This window comes from Xyrauchen texanus, chromosome 43 (assembly GCF_025860055.1).
Source record: "Xyrauchen texanus isolate HMW12.3.18 chromosome 43, RBS_HiC_50CHRs, whole genome shotgun sequence".
In the NCBI taxonomy this organism is placed as follows: domain Eukaryota; kingdom Metazoa; phylum Chordata; class Actinopteri; order Cypriniformes; family Catostomidae; genus Xyrauchen; species Xyrauchen texanus.
Genome location: NC_068318.1, coordinates 5,867,990 through 5,883,577, shown reverse-complemented (window position 1 = coordinate 5,883,577; position 15,588 = coordinate 5,867,990). Strand labels below are relative to the sequence as shown.

General features: G+C 34.7%; 1 protein-coding gene across 8 annotated transcripts; it reads left to right on the top strand.

Annotated features, from left to right (window-relative positions):
- The first annotated feature begins 114 nt into the window (after positions 1-114).
- LOC127635531 (heterogeneous nuclear ribonucleoprotein D0-like) lies at positions 115-13,926 on the top strand. 8 transcript variants are annotated; one of them, XR_007969484.1, is made up of 9 exons: positions 115-587; positions 3,200-3,368; positions 3,544-3,705; positions 3,801-3,932; positions 5,923-6,019; positions 8,912-9,067; positions 9,745-9,839; positions 10,166-10,267; positions 12,118-13,165. XR_007969484.1 is itself a non-coding variant. In XM_052115616.1 (8 exons), the coding sequence occupies exons 1-7, from the start codon at positions 412-414 to the stop codon at positions 9,810-9,812; spliced, it is 960 nt and encodes a 319-aa protein (XP_051971576.1). In that variant the 5' UTR covers positions 115-411; the 3' UTR covers positions 9,813-9,839; positions 10,166-13,198. The 8 variants fall into 8 exon arrangements, 6 of the variants coding, with proteins under 6 accessions (XP_051971576.1, XP_051971580.1, XP_051971577.1 ...); XR_007969483.1 differs by having other exon boundaries at positions 9,745-10,267; positions 12,118-13,171; XM_052115616.1 differs by having other exon boundaries at positions 10,166-13,198.
- Positions 13,927-15,588: the final 1,662 nt, after the last annotated feature.

Sequence of the window (15,588 nt, the reverse complement as noted above, 5' to 3'; positions counted from 1 at the left end):
CCAACTTTACCTTTGTGTCATTACCTTGGGTATAAATACAAATAATAATTTGTTTATTAGTGGATTCGTACAGATTACTTTAAGGTACATGTTTCAGTTTTTAATGATGGTTTAAAAGCGGCCAAAATGCTGTCTGGTTTGCTAGCGCAGAATGCTTTGAAATGCAGCCAATGAGCGCACGAGTAGCGTCAGTACTGTTGATGACATCATAGCGTCAAACTTCCGCCCCCGCCGCCATTTTGTGAATGGAATCCTCACTATATCGGCAGCCTTTGAATAAACGGAAAGGAACGCGATTATTACAAATCGACTTGATTTAATACTCGGTTCATATTAATTATATCCGAAAAAGTTTTCCATCGAAAGAAGTCCTCTATATTCGCTGTTTTTTTTGCCGGTAGTTGATCAAATATGTCGGAGGAGCAGACTCTGGGCGAAGATGCGATGATGATGAGGAAGATGGAGGAAGATGACGGAGAGGCTCCGAGTGAAGAGCAGATCCCGGAGGTCGTTGGCTCTGTTGATAAGGGACTGGGAGAGACGGAGGGCTCAAAGATAGATGCCAGTAAAAATGAGGAAGATGAGGGGTGAGTTACGGTGACTGCAATAACTCGATCTAGAGAAAAATTCTTAACACTAGTGGAGTAATTTGATCATTAGTTTAATATTTGCTCAGTTTGGCATCTCTAGAGTCCAAGTTTAATTAACAAGGTTCATTCAAGCCACTTACAATGGAAGTGAATGGAGCCGGTTTATACACGTTAAAATACACACGGTTTCAAACGTTAACCACAAAACAATCGTTATACAGTTTTAAATGGTTTTAGTGTTAAGTCCATGTTCTACAGGATTTTCGTGTGATAAATTCGGCACATGGTTTACTGCCGTTACAGCATCATGACAACGAATTTGAAATATTAGCATATAACTACACATAAGATAAGCGATTTTAACACACTAAAATCATGTTATACATGTATAATGATGACATCTTTTCACTATATTTGTGGAAAGTCTGTATTGCAATGTTTATGGACTGACCCCATTCACTTCCATTGTTTACATGGTGACCGCAAAACATACCATTTGATTCAGACATTATACTGGTAGTTTATGTATATGCGATCAATATGGACGTGTCAAAATATTTTAGTACTATTCAGCATTATGGAACAAATACTATCAATTACACTTAACTTGCACGGAACCTGGAACATTATTTTAAATAATTGTCTAAAATCTCTTTTTAATTATAAATCAATATTAAAGCTACGTTTGAAACGAACAGTATGAAAATCGTGCAAATGTATCTTTAAAGGTGCATTGAAGGGCTTGATTAATTAATATTCATGAGTGATTCATGAATATTCACGTAACCTCAGATCCTCCGTCGTTGCCAAACACATTTGCCTGTCAAATACAAGTTTGTCAAATGTCATGAACGTCCGTGAAAGCTCCCTGTGGATTAAAATAGTTGATGGGTTTATTTGTCAAATGTATGTGTTAGTTATGCGGCACGTTTTCTATCATAAATGCAGATGAAATAAAAGGTTTGTTGCCTCATAACATTCACAGCGAGTGTGTCTCTTTGGAAGGCTGCGCACTCCGGAGGTCACATTTGTTGGCCGCATACATACGTCATCGAGGCTGTCTTGTTTCAGAAAAGAGAGAAGGACACTTTTTTGTAAATTACATTGATTGGAAAAAAGTTTGGATGATTCCTCACAGATACCTGATAGTAAACAAGGTGAAGGAAGTGTCGTTCAGAATGATTCACAGATACTACCCTGCTAATCATTACATGGCTAAATTTAAAAGAGACATCAATAAAACTGTTCTTTTTGTGAAGTCCCCCCAGAAACTGTTTTGCACCTCTTTTGGCATTGCTCACACACCAGGACATTTTGGCAAAACGTCAGCAGATTCATCATTGACCATATTTATAAAAACTTTGCCTTATTGTGGGAGAATGTTATATTTTGCTTTTATAGAAGGCAAAGTAAAGAAAAGATGTATTTCATTATAAATTTATTAATTCTGTTGGCAAAATTTCACATTCATAAATGTAAATTCAGCACTAAAAAAACTAATTTTGTGCTTTTTCTCCATGAAGTTGTACATTATATTAATTTGATTTCTGGCTCCAACAACAAAAAGGCAGTTAAAACTGTCAACATATGGTCCTTTTTTCGTTTTAATTACCTATAAGCTTCCCCTGGCAAAATTCTTGTATTTTGTTTACATATTATGTTTGAAAATTGTTATGTGTATTTTGATAAGTCACTTGTGAATTGTATCCTTTTTTGGCAATAAAGATGACTTAAAAAAAAAAGCGAGAAGGACACTTCGAATGCGACCTTTCACGGGAATTCGGAGGATGCATGAGGTGTATCCTTCGTGGGCACTCACAACCAACAATTCATTGCTTAAACGGAAATGTCTAAAAAAAACAAGTACACATGTAAAATAAATTTTCTTTTCTCTTTACATCCATTATAACTCTCCTAAAATGTACCTCATGCATTCCCTTCTAAAGGGACTTCGTTCCCTTCTCACTCAAAGCGCTCACGCTTGTTAAAGAGTGGGTGCTGGCATAGCAACCATGTTATATTCCGTTTCCATTTGTCCTACGAAGCCCATCTCGTTTAAACGAGGCTTGTTTAAAGGAGGTCACTCCTTCCAAAGGAGACACAGCCAAGGAATTCAGGTTAAAGTTTTTTTGACATTTGTATTTGAGGTCCTGTAGGTGGTCACAATTGTATAACATATCACATGCCATTTCATGTCAACTACTCAAAATCAGATATTATAAGTGCAAATCTTAATGGCAAGGTGGCGTCTTGAGAGACATGAATAAGTCTTGTCTATCAGCAAGTACATTTTAATATCTGGGTTTATTTCGATTAACAGGTATGTCCCTTTATCAGTACATTTGATTGAAAAAGACTCAATTTAAGGGGTTACGAAAGTTTTAATTTTTTTACATTTAATTCTTAAAACTATGATGAGGTTTGTTTCTCTGTATTGATGTTGGAATTTTCTGCTACTCGAAAGAAACATCCGTTTACAAGAAATCAAAAAGCTTTATGCAAATATAATAAACCAGCCTGTGATAAGAGCCTGGAACATGAGATGTTCTGTGATTCACACTGACATCACCTGCTAGTATCAGTTCTCACGTCCATCTCTTTGTTTACAGGAAAATGTTCGTCGGAGGGTTAAGTTGGGACACAACCAAGAAAGACCTGAAGGACTACTTCTCCAAATATGGCGAGGTGGTCGATTGCACTTTAAAACTGGATCCTTTGACGGGTCGGTCCAGAGGATTTGGCTTTGTTCTGTTTAAAGATGCTGAAAGTGTTGAAAAGGTATCTGTGCAGACTGTCCAAAGAGCAATAATGCAAAATATCACAACACATCAGCTCTGTTGTGATACCCAGTGAGCACCCTTCGTAGGCAGCATTTTAAGGGATCATAGACTTGCTCCAGAGATGCAAGAGTCATTGACTGATTCAATCTTGATGCATTTGTTCCCTGTCAAAGGTGATCATCCAAAAGGAGCACAAACTGAATGGAAAAGTAATTGACCCTAAGAAAGCAAAAGCCATGAAGTCCAAAGAGCCTGTGAGGAAGGTATTTGTTGGAGGTCTTTCCCCAGATACTCCAGAAGAGAAGATCAGAGAGTACTTTGATGCTTTTGGAGAGGTATTGAGAGAGTATATTCGATACATTTTTATACATAAAATAAAATTACAATTATTTATTTTTTTATTTGTATGTCATGTGTGGATTTTGCCTAGGTGGAATCCATTGAACTGCCAATGGAGAATAAGACAAATAAAAGACGAGGGTTCTGTTTCATTACGTTTAAAGAGGAGGAACCAGTGAAGAAAATTATGGAGAAGAAGTACCATAACATCGGTCTGAGCAAGGTAGGGTCTTGCGCAGACTACCTGGTTTTTGACATTATGATGCGTTTAATGATACATTTTAACGGTTAAAACGATAATAACTTTATGCAAAATCTCAATAATTGAGATGTATTGGAACTTTTCCAACATGTTTTTTTATTTATACACTTAAAATGCCTCATAATGACAAAGACACTGCTAACATTAGTAGAATAGTCTTAATGCAGGATGGTCAGATCCCTAAAGGACTCATTTACTAAGCCATACGCCACACGCCACAAGAGGCAGGGTGTTTTTACCATGGGAAGCGGTGTTTTTAGTCATGAGTAAAATATATCAGAATAGAATATTCTTCCACCAAGTAATATTATTTTTTCCTAACTGTAGGCTTTTCATGGTTGCCAAGTTTTCTTAACTAATTCTACACCGGGTGTGTCTGTTGATGCGACGCAACGGCTTGAGGCCATCTACACTGGACATGTCAAAGCAAACATTCTAAAACATTTATTTGTATTGTTGGCAGGAGTAGCGCGGGCAGCGCAAAATGGAATGGGACATCCATTTGCTGGTTAGACTGAAATGAGAGGCATGATAAATACGTAATTGTATAGAACTGTCAAGTAAACACATGTAAAAAAGGGTTTTGAATCTTGATTGTGGAACTTTATGAGCATATTTTTTTAATAGTATATAAAATGCTAAATAAAACAGTAAAAGTCGTTTAAAGAAGGGGTTTTCAAACTGGGGTGCGGAGACTCTCAGAGGGCCATAAGGGGGAAAAAAGTATAGTAAATGAGGAAAAAAAATCAAAGAAGTTCATGTTTAATGATTTTGACATTACTGTTTGAGACTGCTCACATATTATGAGTTGATTAATTTGACTTATTTTACTTAATTTTGCTATTGTACTTATTAAAGGGAAAGTTCACCCAAAAATGAAAATTATCTCATTTACTCACTCTCATGATATCCCATATATGTATGACTTTCTGTCTTCAGCAGAACACAAATTAAGATTTTTAGAAGACTTTCTCAGCTCTGTTGGTCCTCACAATGCAAGTGAATTGGTGCCAAAATTTTGAAGCTCCAAAAATCATACAAATCAGTATAAAAGTAATCTTTCTTCTGAAGTGATAAGATGGGTATGGATGAGAAACAGATCAATATTGTACTATAAATTCTCCCTCCTCAGTCAATCTTCACTTTCACATTCTTCTTTTTGTGTTTTTGTTGATTCACATTCTTCATACACATTGCCCCTTACTGGGTAGGGAGAAGAATTTCAAGCAAAGCATTTGCTTAAATTTTTATCTGTTTCTCACCCATACCTATAATATCACTTCTGAAAATATGGATTAGAACACTGAAGTCGTATGGATTACTTTTATGATGCCTTTATGTGACTTTTCAAGTGGCAACATTTTGGCACCCATTAACTAACATTGTATAGACCTACAGAGCTGAAATTTTCTTCTAAAAATTATAATTAAATTTTATTTTTAATTATAAAATTATTAAGATTTTTTTCATTTTTGGGTGAGCTATCAATTTGACAGAAAGAAATAAAAACAAATCTGCACACTTTTAAAATCAGCATTTCTCTATTCATTTCTAAGAGTTCATCTCTTCTTTCTTGCAACATACATACTTTCCAGAATAGTTTCCAGTGTGAATAATTTTAGGGTGGTTCTCCTTGCATATGTTAACTTTAGCTTGCTCACTGAATATTGCTCTTATTTTAAGGCAATATTCTTGGTAAAACTTCTTTGGAACTATATATTTTTTGAAAAGTGCTATATTGATAAGCCTCAATTAATTTTAAAATGTCATACGTCTTCATACATCTAACATAACTTTTAATAGTAGTCTAAAAAGTCTGTCAACTTAAATAGAAAGTAAATAGCTTCATATTTATATGACCTAGACATAGTCTTGACAGGTTCATGAGATTCACTTGAAAATGCTTCTCTGAATGTAATGGTTTTGTAACTGGTATTTGTTATGTGTGCAGTGTGAGATAAAGGTGGCCATGTCAAAGGAGCAGTACCAATTACAGCAGCAGTGGGGCGGGAGAGGAGGATACTCCTTCAGATCCAGAGGGAGAGGAGGTACCACATGACGATTATACTCGATTTCATTTCAAATATATCCCAATATATATAATCCAAATCTAAAATAAAAATGTATATAACCTAGTAATTAATAGCACATCGTTCCCTATTATCTGGGTTGACCAGAGTTCCGAATTTAAGAATTGGCTTTCTTTCATTTCACGAGGAGGAATTTGAATTGAATTGACTTGACAATGTTTCATGTTGAATTAGAATTGGAATGACTGTAATGAATTTAATGAATTACAATTCAAAGAAATGTAGTCACTAGGGCTGGGTATCGAGTTCGATACATTTTAGGCACTGACCGAATTGCCTCTAAACAATCGAGTATCGAAAAATGTCTTGTTGTTCGGTATCAAATTTCGATACCTAAGGGGTTAATCTCATCAGCGTCAGTAATAAGCATGTAGCATGTTAGATGTGCCCAAATCTAAAAGTGCCGGTGATTGACTGTGTTTAGGCATCAAGGAAAAACACTAGTAGCAGAAAATGGTTTGAGTTCCAGGGCTGAGAAAGAATGTTATCAGTACTAACACTGTTCTACATTGCAGAGAAATACTAAAATGTAATAAAGAGCCTTTAAAATATAATTTTTACAAGCGCACACAAAGTGAGCCGCATTGACAGCGGGAATAGCGGTAATGATTCTGAATGTGTCGGAAAAATCAGCAAGAGACTGTCTGAACATTTTGTTAATTTATAGAGAGAAATGTACATTCGGGTTGAGCAAACAGACGATCGATGATGGTCAGAGTGATCGCCAATAGCTGATGTCTTTGATCATGTCATGATGATATTTGACTCGTTTTCCCATTAATCTGTTAAATAATAATAATTATTATTATTATTATCAAATTAATATTACAAATAATTTGCCCGTAGACACAAAGACACACGTTTGAAGAAACACTCTTTATTATATTATTATGTACAGATGACAGAACAGCCGTATATGGGCATATATGACGCGCTGATACAGAGGCGTGCAGTCTCGTGGAACACACGCTTCTAAGGATCTCACACTTTGTTTCTGCCTTCCGATTCTTTCTGTTTTTGAGTGCTGCAAATGACCTCAGACATCTCAGCTCAGGAGGTGCTTTGAGTTCAGTTCACTTTATTTCCACACAGCAGTTTATTGTGAATGCAACTCGCAACATAAAATAATACAAACTATATAAAATAATACAAAAACACATTCACCTCGAACCATGATTTATATTTCAGTGATTATTCTCATCATTATAATTAGTATTTTTACATTTATAATTGTTTTTATGTCTTCATTTGTGTAAGTAATTTTCCGCCTGCATGTTTAGACGGATTCTTGCCTGAAGGTAAAGGAAAGGTGGTTGCGTATGTGTGTGTGTGTGTATATATATATATATATATATATATATATATATATATATATATATTATTTTATCACTTTATTATTTAATTATTTGCTTTTTTGTATCGTTTGGAGTGCAGTTTGAATTTAGAAGTGTATTTGATGTAAGTTTTTCTTTTTTTAAATAAATTATAAAATTTTCAAAGCAAAATCAATAAAGCAAGAATATTCACTAATCCCTCAGCCCCAAGGTTTCCGGTATCGGAAATTTTTGAACGATACCCAGCCCTAAAAATCACACAACAGATGAACTTCATTAGTCCAATTTTTTTTGTGATAAACATGAATAATGACATCATTAATTTCCAATAATCAATAAATCAAAACTTATTTTAATTATAATAATCTTTTTATTTTATATAGTGCCTTTCAAGTACCCAAGGACACTTCACAAAGCATGGACAAAAGTAGAAATAAATGTACAAAGTAAAACAAAAAAAGTGTAATACAGAGTCAACAGCATTGCATGAATCATTCATTGGAAAAAACAGATTGATAATACATTTTAATTGGGTTTTAAAGATTTGGAGATATATAATTTCACATAGATTTTGAGGCAGTTTGTTCCAAAGTTTTGGTGCAGCAATGCTTAAAGCTCTACCACCAAAGGTAGACAGTCTAAATTTAGGTACAGCAAGCAAGTTTGCAGTACTGGACCTAACAATGTGGACAGGAGCAAAAGGATTGTTTCATTCTGTAAATGTAAAGGATCTAATCCATCAAAGGCCTCAAAAACAAAACCAGTATTTTGAACTGATTTATTAATGCATTAATGTATATATTCTCTTAATATGTGGAATACATTTTCTGAATGGAATTTTCTGAAAAAAAATTCAGTTCTGCCAAAACAATTAACACCACCATCAAAGCAGTTTAATTTTGTCATACAGCACTACAGTGTTTTTTTTTTTTTTTTCAGATAACAATTTTTTTCCAGATAACATTATAAAATAAATATTGATGTATAATTAAAATTGTATTATATATCGATTATATAAAATATTGAGCTATAACTGTGTTATTTAATAAACGTGTATCAAAAATGTAATTATTAGTGCTGTAAATGTCACACATACATTAATTTCTTTGAATTCAATTCTGCTTTTCATCAAATTTGAATCTCAATTGGTACATCAATTCAAATTTAGGAATTGAATTGGACTTTTAAAAGAGATTCTCAAATCAGTTTTGAATAACTCTGAATATTATGAATTTCAACGCATATGGAGCTAAAAAAATGACTAAAGTATCTGATTCTAAATGTTGTTTATTTGATTTTGACATGTCACATTTAACAAAATTGAAGATTTTTGTGGCATATTTTATAAATTTTTATTTTTAAATGGAACTTTTTTGGGGGGGTTAACCTGTAATTTTATAATCAGAATATTTTCAGCTAATTCCATCTCAAAACAAATAAAACATCCTTTTATATATTCACTTGTGATCACCTCAGCTGTTGAGTTTTGTAAAATAAATATGGTATCTAATTTCAGGTCCCAATCAGAATTGGAACCAGGGATACGGAAATTACTGGAATCAAGGTTATGGAAATTATGGAAACTATGGCTACAACAATCAAGGCTATGGTGGATACGGGGGCTATGATTACTCTGGTTACAACAACTACTACGGATATGGTGACTACAGCAGTATGTAATACTGTTTGTGAACGCAGATGAAAAAAACTAAGGATATATTGTGTCGTGGATTGTTGGTACTGTACCTGGACAATGACAGTTGTGCACTAAATTATGAGAGCAGAATGCACATGCTTGTATTATATATGCCTTGCGCTTTGAGACCAACCTCTAGATTATTGCTGCAATTGCTTATGTCTTACAGGGAAGGCTTGCTTGCACAGAGCTATATTGTACATATGTATTATAATAACGATGGTGCTAAATAGAAAGGGATGTCTGGAAAACACATTTGTCAAAGTGCCTTTGAATCCATTGGACAGTAACTGAACATGTAAATGTATAGGCCATGCAAAAATGACCACTGGCCCATTTAAAAAAAGAATAAAACAATTTTCAAACATTCACTCCACAGATTTTGTCTCTCACCATATTTTCAGAATACAGTATTTTGCAAAATGTTTGAATACAATTAACGTAAGTATCTCACAAGTATCACGTCAAACTACGAGATTTATCTTTTGAAATTGGCTCATTAATTCCATTCTGAGGGTGTATTCTTACATATTCTGTAATCATACATGGGTTCTTTTAATTCGTCTTTCTCAGACATATTCTCAGGCAACTGTACACCACCATTTTTAACCGTCGACATTTGCATTGTGTCTGTTTTGTGCTCCCATCTCTAGATCAGCAGAGTGGTTACGGCAAATCCCCACGCCGTGGTGGCCATCAAAACAGTTACAAGCCTTACTAATGTTTAAACGCTACCAGAAACACGCAGGTACGTCATTGCATTGCTCACCGCAAGCCATTCTTAGTTTATAAAGCACTATTTGATCTTTTTGTAATGTACATTGCTTAATTTTTGTTTTTCTTTAAAGTTTCACAGCACCCTGAAGTGCTTTACATTAGTGGTAACATAGAGACTTCGGTCTTTTGGCAATAATGTAACAGCTGGCTTTTGGCTGTTTCTTGTCATTTTGTAACTGTAAAAATTAACAGGTACAGTACTGCTAAATGGGTATCAGAAAATATGGATTTACAACCAAAGAAAACCGAAGAATGTTGTCTCCTAACTCTGACATATACCTTGTTTGTACCTGCCAGCGGGGACTTCCTTGCAGGCCGTGAGCTGACTTCCCGATTGTCTCACGCCCGCTCATTGCGGACAGGGTACGAGAGACGTACGCTCTCGAATGCTCCCATTTGGTATGGTCTTCCAACATCCTGTATACGAATTGTACTACAACAACTACAGCAACAAAAAAACATAAAAAGGACACTTCAAGCTTTTATCTTTTTATTTTTAAAGGGGTAGTTTACCTAAAAATTGTAATTCTGTCATTATTCACTCATTATTCCAAACATGTAAGTATGACTTTCTTCCATGGTACATAAAAAGAGAAATTCCAAAATTTCAAGCTAAAAAAGGATGTAAAATTTGCAATTAGGCATGTGTGTGTAGTCAGTAAATGCAATCTAATTTCAAGATTTTTGAAATGTTATGTGTAATATAAATATATATATATATATATATATATATATATATACACACACACAATTAGGCATGTGTGTGTGTGTGTGTGTGTGTGTATATATATATATATATATATATATATTGCACATAACATTTCAAAATCTTGAAATTAGATTGCATTTACTGACTTTCAAATAAGGTAATTACTTTTAATTATTTTACTGGGGTTACACATTTAAAAATAAACTGTGTGTGTGTGTAAATCAGTTGAACATGAATTACGTTAAGTATCTAGTTGCATTTTGTGACAGCTGAAGGGTTGATTGAGCGGAAAAACTAAAATAATTTTCTGTGAAAGGTTTTTTAGAAAGTAACTTAAAATGAATTACCGACTACATAAAATGTGATCACATTACTAAAGTCTGCAATTTTACAGTAGGAATTTGTTTTGAATTTTTATTTTTTAGTAACTTACTCAACACTTGCTCCTATAAATTGCTCCTATAGTAGGAAAATTGTTGTTTTATTTTTTATGGAATTTACGTAAAGATCAGGGGGCATGATTAATTGTATTTATTTTTGAATGCATTAATTATTATATAATTAATTGCACTTAATTAACGTGTTAAATCCCTAGTCTAAATAATTTGTTTAGGAATTTTTCTCACGCAAAGTGCACGATTCGTATGGACCACTTTTATGGTCTTTTTGCATCTTTTTTGTAACTTGAATACTTGAGTCCCCATTTATTGTAATTGCGTGAAAACAAGTGACCAGAAGAGTGTTCAGAATTTCTCTCTTTCTGTTCTACTGAAGACATACGGCATGGAATGACATGATAGTGGGTAAATGATGCCATAATTGTCATTTTTGGGGTGAACTATCCTTTTGATGTTCCTCTGAAATCTTCTTGGAATTGGTTTAATGTAATAATATATTATAATGTTATGCCATTTTTTTCAGGCACCATCAAGTAATGGTAAAATATGACAAGAGCCGGAAAAAATTAATTAACTGGTCACTTTCTCTGGACTTTCTCCAGTGTTAATATATGCACTTTTAATCTTACCTGTAATGCTTGCTTTTTCTTATTTGTAGCTGTAATTTCCTGTAGTCCATGAGCTAAAAGCCATTTTGTACTTGGATGCAGCTGTGCTGGAGAAGTGCTTTTTTTAAATATTTGTATTGTTTGATTTTTCTACTGACAGCGGTGGAAAAAGCTTCACTTGTAAACATTGTTAATTTTATCTAACAAATTCTCTTTGTTTTGTTTTTTTACTTTTCGGAATCTTGGAAAGAACATATGGTCTATGGGGAATGTTGCTTGTAATGTTTTTCTTTTATACTTTAATTTTCATTCAATTGAAGGTTTTGCATTAATTTTATGAGTTATGAATTTGTAAACATGTCTATTTCACTTTCAAGTTTTTTAGCTAACGGAATTTAATTATTGCTACTATGATTCTATTTGAAAGTAATTTCTTGTTTGCTTATTGAAATTTTAAAGAATTGGGTTTCCTTTACATTTAATGAGATGTTGTCTTTTAAAACATGATTAATATTCTCATTTTTTGTTTTACAGATGGAATGATGGAGAAAGTCAAGCTAAGAAAAGAAACCAAGAGGGTGAGACATGTTAAATATGGAATTGATGAAGACTTTACACGTTTTACCACATTTCCAGTTATCAGCTGTAGGCTGTCTCTGGATGCAAGTGAATTCACCATTTCATGCATAACCAGAAATATCATTGAAGTGTGCACACTAAAGAATAATTTAAGTGTTGGATGATGAACTTTTCCTGAATTTATTTTTGTGTGTGTTTTGAATTTTTTTGCCATTTGGTTTTCTAGAGCTTGTGTAGTTGTGTAATTCACTAATGAGAAGCTCTCATGCATTTTTGCGTTGAGTAAAATGATTAGTAGAAACCCCAAATCATTTAGAATTCATTTGTATACAGAGCTATTAATTTATTGTTTATAACGCACACAGAGTGTTGGCCATTTCATATTAATTTCATATTACAGTATTTTGCTACACTCATGTAAACCATTGAAAAATACAATGGATGCATTAAAGTGTATGGACTTCAAGTCTGTCATTTCTTCAATGATTAAAGGAATACCAGTATGAACCAGTATTAGTGATAATTGTGTCATCATTTACTCACTCTCTCATTCTGTACTATTTATCACAGTAGTGTGCTTTAATGTTGAACCAGAAAGTTTATTTTGAAATGCTTTTATATTGTACCAAATTAAATAAGTTTGTCACACTTGTGGTGTTCCTGATAAAAAATGAATGGCCTATAAAAATTGAGTGAGGTTCTAATCTTGATGCTGACACACAGGACTAAAGTAGGAGTGACATGAATGCTTTTCATTTCACATTTGCTTTTAGGATACTATCGGTTAGGTTTAGGTGTTGGCTTAGTGAAGGATGTCTGTTTTGATTACCTCTCATTTGTTTTAAGGACCGTGTTGGTCAGGTTTAGTTTAAAGTTTTAGCTTAGGGAGGTACTTTTTACTCATTAAAACCTCCATCTAATATTCACCTGAAAAACCTAATCCGTTTACTACACACTTATTTTTCTCAATAAGTCACTGGCATCAAACCTGACGCATATCATCTTATGGCATGTTTGATTTTAGAGCTACAGCGAAAAGGAAGATTTTAAGTGAATAACGACTAAAAGTTAAAATAATGACGAGTCGTATGGACTATTTTGCCTTTTTATATTTTTTGAGCAGCAATACCATTCTTGAAAACATCTCCTTCTGGTTCCACAGAAGAAAGTATGGATTTGAAACAACATGAGGGTGAGTATGAGTAAATTATGACAATTTAACTTTTTGGGTACTATCCTTTTAAAGGAATGTTCCGGGTTCAATCCAAGTTAAGATCAATCAACAGCATTTGTAGTAAAAGGTTGATTACTACAAAAAAATCAATTTGTTTCTCGTTAACAAAAGACATAACAAAGTCCATAAAAACACTGTTTCAGAAGTATAGCCACAAGATTTAAACATACATGTTAACGTGATTCTAGTGTGGTAGAGTTAGGAGCTCTGATATGCTTTTAGTATGTTAAAATTGCGGGTTTATCAGTGTTGTGTTGTTATGACGACGAAGTTGTAATATCAAATCTAACTTTATACCGATAACCTGAGCGATTTATCATGCTAAAATCGTGTTCACATATTATTTTCGTCTAGTGGCTATACTTTTTAAAATGTATTTTAATGAATAGACTGGCCCCATTCACTTCCACTGTACGTGTAACACAGATTTTAGCTTTAATCTTTCAATAAAAACGAAGAGTTGAAAATATTTTGTAGTAATCTTATTCCATGAATGCTTTCGATTCAGCTCAACTTGTACTGAACCCGGAACATTCCTCTAAATGCTTGATTTACAATATGTGATAGGGCGGAGGGCGGGGCCGGGTCGTGATTATACACACCCGGTCCCGCCCTCCGCCCTTTCACACAATATTATTACAGGCCAATCAGTCTTTCCACAATAGAATATATTATTTATTTAAGTTAATCATCATCTTGACAAAAACAGTGGTACACATTGCTACATTTAAGAGCGTGAATTTAAACTTTAAAAGCAGATATAAACAAAAACATTCCACAATAAACCAAGAGCATGGACTTTGTCAGTTTTATATTCAATGACATGAGTACAAAGTGATTTTACAGTAGTTTAAAGCTTGAAATTTGCATTGCAGGAGTCACTTGAGACATTTTCATGAAATATACAACCTTCCAGCCATACCGAAGACTCAAAGGTCTGGAGGTATGCAACTATGCACTGACGTGCGGTCTGGGTCAGTGTTGCCAACTATTTTCAATGGAAAGTAGCTAAAGCCTGCTCGAAAAGTAGCTAAACGTCACCAGATGACGTCATGCGTCATTAGCATATTAATGACGTCATCGCGTCGTATTTGCATTCTGCCTAATTTGTCGGTACTGTAGCCTACTTTAGTTTATAATAACGGTTATCTCCCCTAAACCGTGCTCATTCTGTTTTTATATAAGTATATAGCCGAAAAACGGTCAAATTAAATGTTTTGAATTAAAACAAAGGAGAAGGCAGCTGCTATGTGATCACTGATTCGTTCCTGCTAACACAGCGTGCACATGCGCAGCTCATTCATGTCTATGTCCGCTGGCGTGCAGTCAACGGAATGTGCTGCTGCTATCAGCCGCTCACTGAACAGAGCAGACGCAGCGGGGAAGTAAGACGCTTGCAGTACTGGCGATATTTGGAATTTGGAAAGTTGCTAAGGTTTGTCCAAAAAGTCGCTAGATTTGTCGCTAGTCGCTTTTTTGAAAAAATGTCGCTAAAGCTGCGTACACACTGCCAGCGACTTTATCGCTGCAGGTCGCCAGTGGCTGGCGGTGAAGTCGCTAGTGGGTGTTCCCACTACTGGTTGCCTAGTAACGTTTATAAATGACATTCACGGATGTCATTCCATTGCTGTTGACAGCGAATCTCTTTTCTTGCCACTAAAAACAAACATTTTGTAGGGAAAAGACTAAATATAAATGGAATCAGTACATAAAATGCTTTATATCAAAGATGAATGAGAAACAAGGCGTGCTGTTTGCCATAGCGGCTGTTTATCTGCGGCGAAAATGCAAATGTCGGTCTGTATGGGTCCATAAAATCCCCGCGATCTCAGATACACCTTTCCACGCAGTATTTTTCTTTAAAATGTCCTTGTACGTGGGAAGAGACATATCATAGAGCACTGGAACATTTCTAACAGCAAGAATTAGCCTTTCATCCATCTTTCCGTTACTGCAGGAGCTGAGAGAAAGAGAGAAGGATCACGTGAGCTCTCCCGTCATCTCTCCTATTGGCTGTCGCTTCCGTTAGTCGCTCCAAAGTTGAACTTTTCTCAACTTTGTCGCGTCGCTGGACACGCCCACATCTAGCGCCAACGGTCGCGACAGCTCGTATCGCCGGAAGTCGCTGTGCTCGCATTGAAAATGAATGGTATTGAGTCGCTGTCGCGCGCGATGTCGCTGGCAGTGTGTAC

Bases quoted from the DNA above. Each gene is read 5' to 3' on its own strand.
- LOC127635531 (XM_052115615.1), top strand. From the start codon at position 412: ATGTCGGAGGAGCAGACTCTGGGCGAAGATGCGATGATGATGAGGAAG. The intron at 3,369-3,543 runs GTATCTGTGCAG...TCCCTGTCAAAG, and splicing joins ATGCTGAAAGTGTTGAAAAG to GTGATCATCCAAAAGGAGCA. The intron at 3,706-3,800 runs GTATTGAGAGAG...GATTTTGCCTAG, and splicing joins ACTTTGATGCTTTTGGAGAG to GTGGAATCCATTGAACTGCC.